The sequence below is a fragment of the Mesocricetus auratus genome, unplaced genomic scaffold (assembly GCF_017639785.1).
Source record: "Mesocricetus auratus isolate SY011 unplaced genomic scaffold, BCM_Maur_2.0 Super-Scaffold_100009, whole genome shotgun sequence".
Lineage (NCBI taxonomy): Eukaryota > Metazoa > Chordata > Mammalia > Rodentia > Cricetidae > Mesocricetus > Mesocricetus auratus.
Window position 1 is genome coordinate 4,479,771 of NW_024429193.1, and position 15,235 is coordinate 4,495,005.

The following is a 15,235-nucleotide window of genomic DNA, read 5'->3' on the forward strand; positions in this document are numbered from 1 at the left end:
ACCAGGCCGCTCTGACCGTGCAGAGGACGTTGTTGCTCAGCACCAGGACCTGCAGGCTTCGCAGCTTGCTGAAGGTGCGGCTGGACAGAGAAGGGCTGGAGATGTGGTTGTGGTCCAGGGACAGGGTCCGCAGCTTGGTGAGACCGTGCAGGGAGCCTTCCTGTATTCCGTAGATGGCGTTTCTGCTCAGGGAGAGCAGGGCCAGGTTTCCCAGGAGAGTCAGGTTGGTGCTTTCTATGGAGGACAGGTGTCCGTCGGTGAGGATTAGAACCCTGGTGGTCTCAGGGGCTGCTGTGGAGGGGGTGGGGAGAAAAAAGCTCAAGCTGAAGGCAGGTGCGCGACAGGGTGAAGACGGCGAGGTGTGTCCCCCGGGTGGGGAGAAGCAAACCGAGGACAACTTCAAGCCTGGGGGAAAGCTGGCTGTGAGACAGCGGTGGGTTTTACCTCTCTCCTCTGTCTCTGGAACATGCCCGTTTAAGGAACGCCAAGCCCTACGTTCCTCGGGATGTGGACTCAGTTGGTTTGGGGGCTCACCCACACTGAGGCTGTTTGAAGGTGGCTTTTCAGGCTTCTATCCCCAACCCTGGGGCTGCCTGATCGGGCTCCCCAACCAGCTTTCCGCAAGCAATGGCCATTTATTCTAGAAAGACTATATTTATTTATTTATTTACTTATTTATTTATTGTTTTTTACCCTCCAGCATAAAGGTGTGGCCTGGGTTTCTTCTCCTTCCCTTTTACTTTTTTCTTTTCTTTTCTTTTTTTGCTCCAGGCTCAGCCTGATCAGATCTAGAGTCTCTCCAGACAGCCGGGGGAATCTGTCAACAGGATTCTCATTACAGTAGAGGCCATCGTGGCCTCCTGTCTGATATCTGTTCCCTCCAATGAAGTCCATCCTGCCATGACAGGTGGTACTCGGGGGCTTCCAACTGTTAAATCCCTTCCCATAATAATCACCTCTGAGCCATCGCTGCTCTGTCATTAGAAACCAGAGCGTTGTTTTTTTAACTCAATAAAGATGCATTGTAATCAGGAGTTATTGTGAGCCATCTTTATCATGCTAACGTTGTTTTGACTGCAGAGGACAGTATCACGAGAAGGCAGGAGTCCGTTGTCTCCCGGGAGGTCTGAAGGTGATATTAGAACCACCAGCCATGGGGGAAGCAAATCCGGGCTCCCCTGGGAAATTCGGACTGCACAGTTGAAACAAAGAGATACAAAACTGTAAAAGACAAAGGCAGCTCAGAGGGGCCTTCTCTGGAAGAATTGTTTCTCTCCTGGCAGCACAGGGAAAGCTTAAAATCGGGCACTTTCTGAAGCGTGCGTTGTTGGTTATTTTAATTCTATTAATTCTGGTCAGTTTGGCATTTTGTCTCTCTCAACACCCTGTCTGAGAGGAGCTGGGGGGAGATCTTTGTTGGTTGGGCACCCAGTGCTTTGGGGGGATTTCAGATTCCCACTGAGACAGGGCTGCTGATTCCTCTCAATTACTCCTCATCTGCAAGGAGACATGCACGCTACCCAGTCCCATTCTGGCTCTGAGTTCAGGAAGTCTAGCCCCACCTGGGTGGCGTCCTAGGTAAAGGATGCATGGAAAGGCAGCAAGGAAGGGGGGAGGAGGGTGGTGTTATCAACTCTGCCACCTCACAAGCAAGTCCATGGCAAAGCAGAGCGAATGGGAAGCCTGCTTATGGGATGGGAGCACGTGCCGCCCGCTTCCAGCGCTGACCGGAACAGTTCACATACCGACTAACCTAGAGCCTCCCCCCACTTGTTCAGACAGGATGAGGCTGTCTGCCTCCAGATTACCAGACAGCCTTGGGATTTTAGAAATGAATGGAATTACCTTCCTCCACTCTGCCTTCACTTGGGCTCATTTTGGAGAGTTTTCCACTGACAGAGCTTATAGCTTGTTTATCCCTTCCTTGAATATCAAGGATGTAAATCACATTCTCCTCAAATTTGTTAATAAGGTGTCTTATTAAATTGTTGACTTAAGCAAGCAATATGTAATGAATACAGGCAGCACTTCTTGTTAGCATTTCTACAGCTCATTTACCACTGATAAAAAGAGAGAGGGGGGAGAGAGACCAGACTTTCAAAATGAGATGGGCTTTGATAATAATCAGTTTTGCTGGTACATTGGTTAATCTTATGAATGCTGAACAATTGTAGCTCAGGACGCAGAATCATTTACATTTCTTCTAGTCGGTGGTAAGGTTCAAATCTACACAGAGTCTGTACAAAAGCAGCCTCAGTAATCTAAATTCTTCTCGTTTTTAAGCATGTAGCTTTATGAGGCACAGATATCCTTTTGTAATAAAAATATCTCACTTGATCCTGAAGGTACTAAAGTCTTATTGGTTGTGACAGAAAATAAAGTTACAAGTCCCCCAGTGAGGGACGGCCTGCTCCTTCGGAGGGTGCCTCTTTCCAGACGACCTCAGAGCAGTTAGTACAGACACCGTACAGGCATAACAAGGAGTCTGTCGGCTACACCGCTGACTACTCCCATGTGGAGGTGTGAGCTTATTACCTACTATGTAGGTTAGCTGGTGACACAGGATTACATCTTGTGTGCATACCACACAGGTCGCAGGGCAGGTGGCCACCGTCACCGGCAACATGAAGGCAAGAGGTAGGAGCCATCCGCCTGGAAAGAGAACAGAGTGCAAGGCCCATCAGGATGCGGTGTCCATAGGAGCGCTGGTGTCTGCCACCGGGACTTCAGCTTCCTGAAGGTGGCTGCTTCTTAAAGAGCACCATGGTGTCCTTGCAAAAAGTAGAAAGCTAGAACCACGTTTTGTGTTTGCGGTAAGCTATTAATGCTTTTGATCATAAATCCAGAGCACTCCCATTAAGAGGGTAACCGAGCAACAGAAGTTCTTGGCAGAGCACTTGAGAGTTTGCCGAACCTTTGCACAAACTTTCAACTTATTTCTTATTTGGTTCAATTCTGCATCTCCTTTGAGGTAAAGAATCAGAACCAGGGCGTGGTTCATGAGTCATCAGAGTCACATAGATAGGTGTGAAGCCAAGGCTCTCATGCCGGTTCTGATGTTGTCTACAATGCTGAAGTCCGTATCAGGCTCCCAGCCTTACACATCTGCAGGGCAACTCTCTCATCCCAGACAGACCTAGAAGGCCCATTTTGGAAGAGAGAATGGGAAAGACCAAGACCACAGCTCTGTCCAGATTTGAATTCAACTCTTACTGACCAGTGGTGGTACCTTTCATAAATTACTTCATTTTTCATATTTTCTGCTTTGACTGTATTAAATAAAAACAAAAAAATCTATCAACCATACAGAGTTAGATGAGGTGCTGTAAGTATAATAAATGTTCAAGACTGCCATGATACTGCCTTTCCAGGCCTCCCCATTGGAACATTAGCACCCCTCAAAAGGTGCCACTTAAATGGGATTTCTTGGTGGGAACCAAAAAAGAAGGTCTTAAGTATGTAACAGTTTGAGAATGAAATAAATACAGATAAAATACAGTATAAGATGATTGATCCATCTTATCGGTCCAATAAGAATCTTGGCAAGTATTTCAGCTCCAAGGCCCAGATGGTGGCCTTCGTACTATGGGAATGGAGATGTAGGTGGAGCCATGTCATCATCGGCATGCATCTTATGGTATGTCATAAACAGCAAACAATGAAAATAGGTATCAGGTCACCTGATGGTAAACAATGCCGTGGGATCAAAGCAGCAACAGACCCAGCCCCAGGGCTCTAAATGGGCAGGCGAGGAAGAATTCTCCGATAAAGTGCCAATTAACTGTAACCTAAAGGAAGCAAAGGTACGGAAACCCTGCCAGGAGACAAACAAGGGCAAACTCCCAAGGGTGGGGTGAAAGCCCCTTGATGGGTATGGAGGACCTCAATGATGGATAGGGTAGATCCCACAAGAAGACACCCCCCAACTCCACCCACATGTGGGATATGGTGCATAAGAGGGGTGTGGTAGACTTCGCATGGAGTGATCAGCTTGACTACTGTCTGGATCGTATTTCTAGACGAGAAGAGAACGGGCACTAAGGGAAGAAGATTTTAATGATGTCAGCAGGACTGCATGTAGCTCTGACAGTAGAGAGGTAGGCAGGTGGGAGATGGAATTTTTTTTATTTTAATAATACAATTTGACTTAGCAAAAGCAGACTCAAATCAGCCGGGTAGGTAGACAATGCTAAATCTGCTGGGATAAATAAAACACTGCTCCCTTTCAAAACGCCTTGTGGCTAGTGGTATCCATACGTGGTCACCCAGGAAGACTGAGAAAAATCTAGTAAAAGATGAAAAGCTGTTTTGTGGAATTACTGGGACACCAGAAAGCTGTAGTTTATCAGTTGGGTCTGCGGAGTGCGTTGGTGGGTTTTCTACAGGCTGAGCATTTTAAAAGTCATTTTACAATTGCACTGTGAGAAAACACCCAGGACAAGCCCTGACCTGGTGTGAATGTGACCTTGGCTCATTTTTGTCTGTGGCCTTCCGGGGCCGCAGAGCATTGCCCATTTGTGTAGTTCAGGGCCTACGCAGAGATATAAGTAATCTACACAGGATCCTGAGGGTTTCCTCCCAGGATCCCTTTGACCTCACTGCCTCCCTGCGACATGCAAAATTCTGGAAGGGCCCGTGAGATTCTTACCTGTCGTACACATGCACATGGCCCCTCTCCAGGAGAATGGGCAGAACGTGTGGAGATGAGGACATATTATAGTTGTGATTCTCTTCTGTCGTGTACTAGAGGAAGTCCTGTGGGGGCCTACCCACTCGGTTACAGAGGTGATTTATAGCTGGCCACAGAGGGAGCGCTGCAGGACATGAACCCATGCTAATCATTAGAAAACCAAGCATCTGTCTTGTGAGCTACCCATGTCAGGCAGCTGTGGGCAACCCTTGAAAGTTTAGGGCCATCCCTGAGCAAGTATGTTATGAAAGCAAGGACGTGAGTCACCCAAGCATAGGAAAATGCATCCTACCCGCCACTCATGATCTTGGATGTAACCACTGGACCTGAAATAAGAGTCTCAGTGCCATACAGCATCTTGCTTTCAGCATGATGAGATTCTAAGGAAAGGACCAAGATAATCTGTGCTTGGATTATGACCTATAGAAACAAGGTAAAAACAAACGGAAAAAAAACTGTACATTTTGCTAGCAACACATTGGAAACATTCGGTACACACCAATGGACCTTGTATCATGATGGATCTGAACTCTGCCCTCTGATTACTCAAACTATGGGAATGTGAACTCCTGTGATAGATTGGGATAGCTGCCCTCAGAATAATGCTATCTCTAAAACAACAAAAGCGTAAGACTTGCTTCGTGTCCTTCGTTTCTGCTGAGTGACTGCCTGCCTGCTTCAGGCTCTACCTGGTTTTTGCACGTTCTAGTATCTTCTTTACATTCTTTTAGTGCTTGCAGTATTTATCTATAGGCAGGTTTATCTAGCACAAGCTATCTCATGGAGATTTGGGATAAGCTTTGAGGGAAATACCGCGCAATTTCACGGTGCACTGTGGTGATGAGTTATTCATGATCTAATAAAGCCACTGAGGATTTGAATGCAAAGCAAGACACACCAGTTAGCCATAGAATCTGGGCAGTGGTGGCACACACCTTTAATTCCAGGACACAGAAGACAGAGGCAAATGGATCTCTGTGAGTCCAAGACCACCCTGGGCTACATGAGTGTGAATCAGTCTAAAAGAGAAACAGAGCTCACACCTTTAATTCCAGCACTAGAGAGGTCTGTAAGAAAGAAGCAAAGGGTCTCATGTGAGATTCAGTTTCCAGTAGTGGGGAAGGCAGGATCTCCATTTCAGCCTTGGTAGAGGTAAGAGCTACCAGATGGTTGATTTGCTTTTCTGGTCTTCAGTGGCTTTATTAGATGGTAAACAGTCTATCACCACAGGGCCCTGGATGCAAACACAGTAAAGAAAGGTCATTCTCTGCTTTAGGGTCTCAGTGGGTAGACATGGCTGTCATTGACCAAAATGGGAAGGATTAAGGGCACTCAACTGCATGTTTGAACTCAAACTCAGGAGTAGGAAGCTGGGAGATGTTCTTTACAAACACGAGGCTGCCAACTCATCAACAAATTGATTCAAAATAGAATTGTCCTGGGGAAATTCAGAACTTAGAGAGAAGGAAGAGAACGAAGGAACCGAAGCCTGAGACAATGATACCTTCAAAGTGACCTGAAAAGATGTATTTTAGGGACAAAGGAACACGTTCAGTGCTGTAACATGTAAGATGAATGTTGAAACTTACCATTGAATTTAGCAAAACGGGGATGTTTGTTCTCCTCCAAGAACAATTCTAGTAAGATGTTGCAGGAGAAAACATGATTGGGGTGAAGGTGTGGGGTGTTTAAAGACAGCAAGGTAAGACCCTTCTCAGGGCATCTTGCAACTGAAAGTTAGCTGTTGTGGGATGTTGGTACACTGTGAAAATGTATTGCTGGGTTTGGTGTACTACCGCAAAGCCGAACGGCCAGAAGCTAGGCAGGAGGTATAGGTGGGACTTCCATACAAAGAGGGAGAAGCTGGGAAGAAGAATCTAGATATGCTGGAGATGCATGGGATGCACAGAAATGGAGAAGAGGTGTAAAATAAAAATCCACATGGTAGAATATCGATTAATAGAAGCAGATGAAGTTGTAAGAGGTAGCTGGGGAGAAGCCTAAGGTAAGACCAAGCTTTCATAATTAATAGGAAGTCTCTGTTTTGTCATTGTTTGCGGGCTGGTGGTCCTGATGAGAAAGGACAGCTGGCAATGAGCAGACAAATGGAATGGATCCTTGGGAAAGAGTCCACATACGATTTCTTCATTTTGTTGCTTATTTCTAACTGGGAGAACACACCCTACACCTGCAGGCTGGTGGGGATGAACAATGTGGACAGTACACTGACAGGCAAAACAATTAGTGGGGAGGATTACTGGCAGAGCACACTTAGAAGCGTGCAAGTGCATTCTCTCCTTGGAAACGAAGGGGGAGGGACTCTGCTTGCATGTAGGAAACAGGTGGGCGGGGTATGTCATCCTGGGAGCTAGAGAACCAGGGAGAGTTTGCAAGACACCACAGAGCACAGGATAGAAATCGGGATGAGGGTCACTGGCAGTGCAGGAGACCAGCTGGGATTAAATTGTGGCGACATTAAGACTAGTCAGTGTGGGCTTTAATAAAGGTAGCGTCTCCCGGAGGAGAGCTCAAAGACGAGAAGAAACGAGGAAGTTGGGGTTTGTGGAAGGGACCAGTTAGAGGAAGTGACCTTGGTGAGATACAGGACTTTGAAAGGAATGGGGTGAGCGGGTGAGAGGAACCTACAGGGAAGGGTGAGTTAGATGAACGGTGTGGTGTCTGAGAACCAACTCAAAAAAGGCCTCGATAAAAAGGTTGTGTTTTTACTGGAGAGATGACTTTGGAGAAGCATGGTATCCAAGGGTGTTGGAGTTAATGTTCTCCAAATGAATTTCTTTTTTTTAAAGAATTTATTTATTATGTATACAGCACTTCATGTATGCCTGCAGGCCAAAAGAGGGCACCAGATCTCATTACAGATGGTTGTGAGCCACCATGTGGTTGCTGGGAATTGAACTCAAGACCTCTGGAAGAGCAGCCAGTGCCCTTAACCTCTGAGCCATCTCTCCAGCCCTCCAAAAGAATTTCTAAAGCTCAGGAAGGACTGGGTAGAGCATTGACTATGTAATGACTGAGGAGGACAGAGGACAGGGAAGAGCCCGTTGAGCCTTTTGTGGGACTCAGAGAGGACCCCAGAGCGAGTGACATGTGAATGGAGAGGGCAAGCTCAACCACCAAGGAAGGCCTGGGTGCTGGGGACTCTCTGCATGCTTAGGGACACATAGAGTAGAGAGCGTGACTGTGGACAGTCATTAAAACTTCAAAGAAAAGGAGACTGGCTGTGTGGAAGGGGGTGATAGCGTGCTGCACCAAAGGGAGGAATTGGTTGCATTGCAGAAACAGCAGCAAGGAAGGCCTCCAGCTGGTCAGTCACCCTGCCACCATCGCACTCAGAGCACCCCGCACTAGTGAGGGCTCTGGAGCAACCAGTGTCCTTGGGGAGGAATAGATAGGGAGGGAGAAATTGTCCTGCTAAGATTCTAAGTTAGCTGGCTGCTGAGCCTGCACACTCAATTGGCCTTCCCTTCCCCCCGGCAGTGAAACTCTCATAAGGGGAGAAGTGTTGGGGTGCACACTCCTTAGCATCCCACACACGGAAGCATCTTATTTCCTTAGAAGAGACCAACGTTTTCTAAGACTTCAAGAATTTTTCCTCTGGGTCCTCGTTCGTTTTTATACCCCTTGCAACACCTGAACAAGGCTTGAAATATAAAAAGACACAATAACCACTTAACTAAACTTGTACGACTTTGAAGTTCACAATAGCCAATATCTTCAATGGCAGTTTTTGGAGCCAAGAGCCTGAACTCAAAAGTAGGGCATAGTCTTGAGATTCCTGCATTGGTCTTAGTTGTAAATCTGAGATGCCTTTCCAGAAGTAAAGCTAATTACAAAATGAGAGCCAAGGATTCTTTCTCGAGAGATGAGGACAGCACATTGGAAGGCATCAAGAGAGTTAATGGTTTTTAGCATTTTCGTTATTCTTCCATTTTGAAGAAGAAACCCTGCCATTTAAAACCATGCAAAGCTAATTAAAGATTTTCCACTATTTCGTTATCTGAATGTACTTCCAAATTCTGACTTAAAACTCTTATCACAGAAACTCAACATCCCTCCATGAACAGTAAACGAGCATTCAATTAGCCCTTCAGTACGAGTGCGTGTTAAACAAAAATATACTTCATTGCTAATCTCATTCTTTGAAAATGCAAACACTCAATTTTTTTAAACCCAAAGAGTTTCCTTTTATTTCATTCTCAAGGGAGAAAAATAGTCTCTTCTTGTTTTACAGGGAAGACCCGAGTTTTCTGAAGTCGTGAGGAGACTGGAGGAGTGTCTGTGCAATGTGGAGGTAAGCATTTGACCTTGTGAAATGGCTGTTTAAGAAATGCCTGAGATGTCCCAGGTGTCACCAGAAGGATCCATAAAGGCCGGACACTAAATCATCTTAGAGGCCCTAGCAGCCAACTAAGTACACGAATAAAAGCAAAAGGGGAAAACTGCTCAAAGTGGTTCCCTGGGAAGAAGGAGATCTAGGAACACTTGCACCCTATTTGCTCTTCTGGTGTTCCTAACATGAAGTTCCCTCCTAACCGCAGGGTAAGAAATATCCCTAGCTCACCAGCCTGGTACAAGGTGTGCTCCCAACCTCCATCACTGTCTAGACTCAAGTCTCCTACAAAGCAGTCTTACAAATTGCCGGAATTGCACTGAACTCTCTTTCTCTTTTTGGAGCCAAAGATCCCTCTTGGCTGATCCCAGGCTTCAGAATATTTTCTTTCTCAGGGCATGAGATTCCTGAGTAAACACCAATTTCTTGGGGGTACATTTCCTCAAGGGTCTAGTAGACAAAAGCCATGGCCTGGGATTATCCTTATAAAACCTTCATCCCTGCTAGAGAGGTTGCAAAAGCTGTCAGGGAGCAGAGCTAAGCTGTGCTTAAAGAAAGTGACTGTATAGCCCTTTGGTATGTGACCTATTGACAAAGTCCTTAGAAAGAACCGTCTCGGCTGCTTCTTCCGGGGCAGAGGCAAATTCATATTGAATTTTGGTGGCTCTAAAATAATCAGGCCAGAGAATGGTTGTAGTCATGCTGAACTTAAAAATATATATGTAAAGGAAGAAAGGAAGGAAGGAAGGAAGAAAGGCAGTGGAGAGACAGTTCAGTAGCTACTGATGCTTACTGCTCTATCAGAGCACCCAAATATGGATGCTAGCACCTATATTAGGCAGCTCACAACTTTCTATAACTCCAGCTACAAGGTATCCAACAAAAGTTTGGCCTCTTCGAAACACACACACACACACACACACAAATATATATAAATAAAACAACTTATAAATATAGCAAACATATTGGAAGGTAAATATTTAATAATTTTTTTCTACAAATTTTGTGCATAGGTGGTGAGCCAGCTGGAAAACTATGCCATTGTCCACTTGTGTTCAGTAGGAAAGGAAACACTATCTCAACCAGCACACAGATCTGCTGGATGGCATAGTCTTAAAGGGACACAATGATAGATGCTAGTGATCAGGCCAATGGAAAAAAATTCCCTTAATATCGAAGAGCTGTTTGCTTTAATTTTCTCTGTGATTGCCTTAATTTGCTATATAACTGGTCATGAAATAGCATTTAAAAATAGGCAAAGGAGCTAAAACAGGAGCACCCATTCAAAACTAATGTTTTAAATGCACAGGGTAGAGACCTCATACAGGGTCTGATTGTGGTCCATGGGTCTGAAGAGGGAGGGCGATGAAGCAATGAGGTGAGCCTGCATGACAACATCAGAAAGAGCATTCCACAAGAAACATTTCCTTCTTTAAAATAAATCTCAGCTCAGCATCGCTGGAACCTGGTCTATGGGGAAATACTTCCAGGATGGCAGGCACAGCCACACTCTCTCATTCTTCACAGAAACTCCAGGAGAGGAAGCCTCTCATTGACGGAGAGGCATCCTTCTTCTGGCATACAGAAAGTTATGGATATGTGGGGAGTAGCTGCCCATGTTTCAGGACTGCCTACTGATAAGAGCATCTTCTTGAGGACTTGGCTGTTACAAGACACCTCAGGGACTGAGCTCCAAGTATCCTCATATATGAATGCTGGGGTTTGACCAGACAAGGCTGTTCCTAGCCTAGGATTATAGATCGTTGGGTGGGAACAGGAATTACCCCATGTGCTGGCTCATCTCATGCCAACTTGACACACAAACTAGAGTTATCTGAAAGGAACTTATATGGAGAAATATGCCTCCATAAGATGTAACTGTAAGATGCTTTCTTAACTAATGTTTGATGGGGAGGGCCCAGCCCATTGTGGACGATTCCATCTCTGGGCTGGTGGTGCTAGGTTCTATAAGAAAGTAGACTGAGAAAGCCAATAAGCAGCAGCCATCCATGGCCTCTTCATCAGCTTCTGTCTCCAGTCTTCTGCCCTGTTTGTGTTCCTGACCTCTTCCTTCCATGATGAACAGCAGTATGGAAGTTTAGGCCAAATAATTCCCTTCCTCCCCAAGTTTCTTGATTATGATGTTTCCTTGCAGCGATAGAAACCCTAAATTAAACACCCCCAAAAAACAGGGACAATGAAAGGATATGGAAAACCAGCTTGACTTTGGGGTCACTCTTCCCTAGGGGAGAAGATAAAGCATTTGTATGCAGAGAGAAACGGTAACACTAACTAACGATGCAGGCTTGTGGGATCCCATACGGTTCTATGCTCCCCCACAATCTCTTCAGTGTTTCAGTCAGACTGACACCTGGGTCAAGAGGACCGTGGTGGTCACATTGGCAAATGTGACAGTGTTGACAGGGTTAGAAAAAAACTTGAAGGCAAGAATCTAGGATATCTTGGGAAAGGAACAATGCACATGACTAGCAAGAATAAGTTTGAAAGTAATCACAATACTGTTCATCCCAGAGCCATAGAAACAATAATGAAAGAGCAGACCGGTGGCGTGACTTCAAGATATATATAACGTATATAATAAGCTCAGAGGCGGCTATGACCTGAGGGGACTCTCCTGTTGCAGAACAAAAGATCTGACCCTCCCTGCTCTGTGATGAACAAACAGAAGAGACCCAACTGGTCTCTCAGTCTTTAAAGGAAAATGAAAAAAACTGCCACTTAACCTCCTAGTGCAGAGCAATTGGGATGCTGAGTCGGTTGAAATTCCATATCATGAGGAGCATTTGAAAGAAGCGGGGATTTCTACCAGAAGGTTGAGCAAATTACAGTGAGCCCAAGGGCTGTTTCCAAGCATTCAAAGGACCTTCAGTTAGCCAGGACATTGGTTTGTTCTCTTTGGGAGAAACATCTTCCAGATAGCAAATCATGCTCCATCATACAAAATGGCCGTATTCTTACGAAGGCAGCAAATCATGCTCCATCATACAAAATGGCCGTATTCTTATGAAGGCAGCAAATCATGCTCCATCATACAAAATGGCCGTATTCTTATGAAGGCAGCAAATCATGCTCCATCATACAAAATGGCCGTATTCTTATGAAGGCAGCAAATCATGCTCCATCATACAAAATGGCCGTATTCTTATGAAGGCAGCAAATCATGCTCCATCATACAAAATGGCCGTATTCTTACGAAGGCATGTGTGATTGTTGCCGTTGTCAGCTTGGTAGGATCTAAAGTCATTTGGGAAACGGGTGTCTGGACGATTGTTTTGATTACCTTGATTATGTTCACTGATAAGGGGAAGCCCACTCCCTGGGCTGAGATCCTAGATGGTGTAGAAGGGAGAAAGAGAGCTGAGTGGGATGTGTTACTATTGCTTCCTGATTGTGGATGTAACCTCTCAGCTGCCTGAGTCCCCCGCCCCCGAAGATGGACTCTACTCTGAACTGCGAGCTGCAACAAAACCTTTCTCCCTTAAGTTGCTTTGGTCAGAAGAGTATGTTATCACAATAACAGGAAAAGAAAGTAAGCATGTGAAGCCGTGTTATATCATGGGGAAAGATCTAGCAACAAATAAAAGGAGCTCTGCCCCGAATCTTGAGAGCTTGTTTGGAGGTTCTAGCAGGGGAGCGCAGCTACTCGTATACCCTTGACCGAAGACCGGTCCTCCTCTATTCGGGGAAGGTCGTCCTCTTCGACCGAGCGCGCAGCTTCGGGAGGGACGCACATAGAGCGGTGAGGGAGGAAGGGGACACCCGCCTAGCCAGCCAGATCAGCCGAATCAACCCTGGCGATCAATGGGGTGACAGATGTCGCAGCCAGATCGCCCTCACATCCCTGCCCCGAATCTTATCACCACTGTGAAGAGTGTGGCAAATCTTTTGATCATCAAACAATAACCCTCTAAATAACGTTTTATAAATTTGATTAGGGGTTACTGTGTTTCAGGGGGGGGAGGTTAGAAGTAAAGATAATGCCAGCTGTCAAAATAGAAATGAGTCAAAAAGTAGATGAAGCTTAGCAGGTCTTAACACCGGAGGTTGAAGGCAAGAGCCAGAAGCAAATATAGATGAAAGAAAAGTCAGTAAGAAGACTCTCTCAAATAGAGTGTTCTAGAACAGGTGCCTGTTGGAGTTAGTAAACAAGCCTTCCATGCCCTCTCCATCCAGCTCATGTCTCCTGCCTCAAGTAACAGCAGCGGGTCTCTGTCACCCTCCTCGTCCTCTGACTGCCTGGTGAGCCGGGGAGGGCCCGGCCGGAGCCACGTGGCTGCTTTAAGGAGCCGATTTGAGTTGGAATATGCCCTAAATGCAAGGTCCTACGCTGCCTGGTCCCAGAGGTGAGTGACATTGTCAGCAGGGGTCTTACTGTGAGTTCAAATTTTAGTTTCTGATCCAGAACAAATCACCTGGATGAAGGTTGTCTGGAGGAGCCTGTATGGAGGTCTGGAGAAACACTGGAGAGAGTTTTGCTTTCCTTACACTGTGAACAAAAATGTAAACTTTCAGCCTTCTGTAGTGTAGATCCTTCTGTAATAGCAGTAACAGCAGTGAGCTCTGTCACCAAGAGAAGTGTCTGTTGTAAAGTGGTGAAGTGTTCTAAAGTGTTGAATTATTTTCGGGTGACTGTGAAATTCAAGGAAGGATTCTTTTGTGTGAACCTGGAAACAGTCTAGGGGAATACACCTCCCCTACAACACTGGAAACATTCACTCAAACAAACCTTGTACACAAAGTTTGTTTAGAGCAAACTTTTTCTCAATAACCAAAAAGTGGAAACGACTTAAATGTCCATCAAAGGATGGAGAGACAACATGGTGAGGGGGGATCACCATACAGTACAGCATTATTCACCCGTTAAAAGAAATAAAATATAGATAAACCTTGAAAACATACCTACAGAGTTACAGAGTCCCTGTTTTGTATGGCCTCAATAATATGAGGATCCAGATAGGATAGGTTTGCAAATAACTAAGGCTCTCTCTCTCTCTCTCTCTCTCTCTCTCTCTCTCTCTCTCTCTCTCTCTCTCTCTCTCTCTCTCTCTCTCACACACACACACACACACACACACAATTTCAATACTACATAGCTTCAATAGTTGGGTAAATTTTCTTACAGATGAGCATGTTGGAAGCCTGATGGCAGAAAGACAGCATGACTGGGTTCTGGTCCTCTAGGGGTAGGAGGACACAGGGCCATCATCATGTCCCTGTAAAGAGCATGACTTCTCCTGACTCAAGACTCCACCCGCAGATCCAGCTCATCTTAATTACCTCTCCAGAGACCCTGTTTTCAGTGCAGCCATGTGAGATATCAGAGCTTCAGCATATACACTTGAGGAGAGATGTAATCTGTTACATACCAACCGGTGCATCTATGAAACAGGAAACAAATCAAAAATAGGTTGATGTTGGCAAAAGCTGACAGGAGAGAGGGTTTTGGAGGAGCTTCCTAACGGGTGTCAGTTCTGTTCCGGATAATGGAATTTGAGAGTAACAGGTGGTCCTTATGATGGCATTATTAATGTAGTAAATACCACTGAAATTCTCATTTTGTAGTTATTGATTAATGTTATCTGAACTTCATCAGAAGAAACACACTGATTAGCAAACCTCTTAGTGATCTCTTCTGTCTACTAGAGGCCAGACGTTTTATCTCTGAACCTTACTGTAGATTCAGGGGGAGATACATTAGTCATTAAGATGTCTGTGCAACCATCCATCTCAAAATTCAGCCATACCTAGTCATTTCTAGTTCAGGTGCCCATAAGCTTGTTTTCGGTGAGCTTGGCAGTCATTTCTAGCTCAGGTTCCAATAGGCTTGTTGTGGATGAACTTGGTGGTCATTTCTAGCTCAGGTACCAATAGGTTTGTTCTGGGTGAGCTTGGCAGTCTTTTCTAGCTCAGATTCCCATAGGTTTGTTCTGGGTGAGCTTGGCGGTCTTTTCTAGCTCAGATTCCCATAGGTTTGTTCTGGATGAACTTGGCAGTCTTTTCTAGCTCAGATCCCCATAGGCTGGTTCTGGATGAACTTGTCATTGGATTCCATTATTGCTGGTTTTCTATCCAGCTTGGCCCCACTGCTGCTTCAGCCCCAAAAATAACACACAGACTCTATATTAGTTATAAAACTGTTGACTGGTTAGCCAATGGCTAGGGTTTCTTATTGA

The 15,235-nt window shown here is 45.4% G+C and overlaps 1 protein-coding gene across 2 annotated transcripts in view; it reads left to right on the top strand.

The window, feature by feature from the left end:
• Tnni3k (TNNI3 interacting kinase) overlaps window positions 1-15,235 on the top strand; it is a 266,104-nt gene that overhangs the window by 215,196 nt on the left and 35,673 nt on the right. Inside the window, exons 22-23 of one of the 2 annotated variants that reach the window (XM_040751553.1) lie at window positions 8,943-9,002; window positions 13,236-13,405. In XM_040751553.1, coding sequence (XP_040607487.1) covers window positions 8,943-9,002; window positions 13,236-13,405 — 230 coding nt within the window. Of the gene's footprint in view, window positions 1-771; window positions 1,035-8,942; window positions 9,003-13,235; window positions 13,406-15,235 lie in introns of those variants that run through there. The other variant, XM_040751554.1, reaches the window with a different exon arrangement.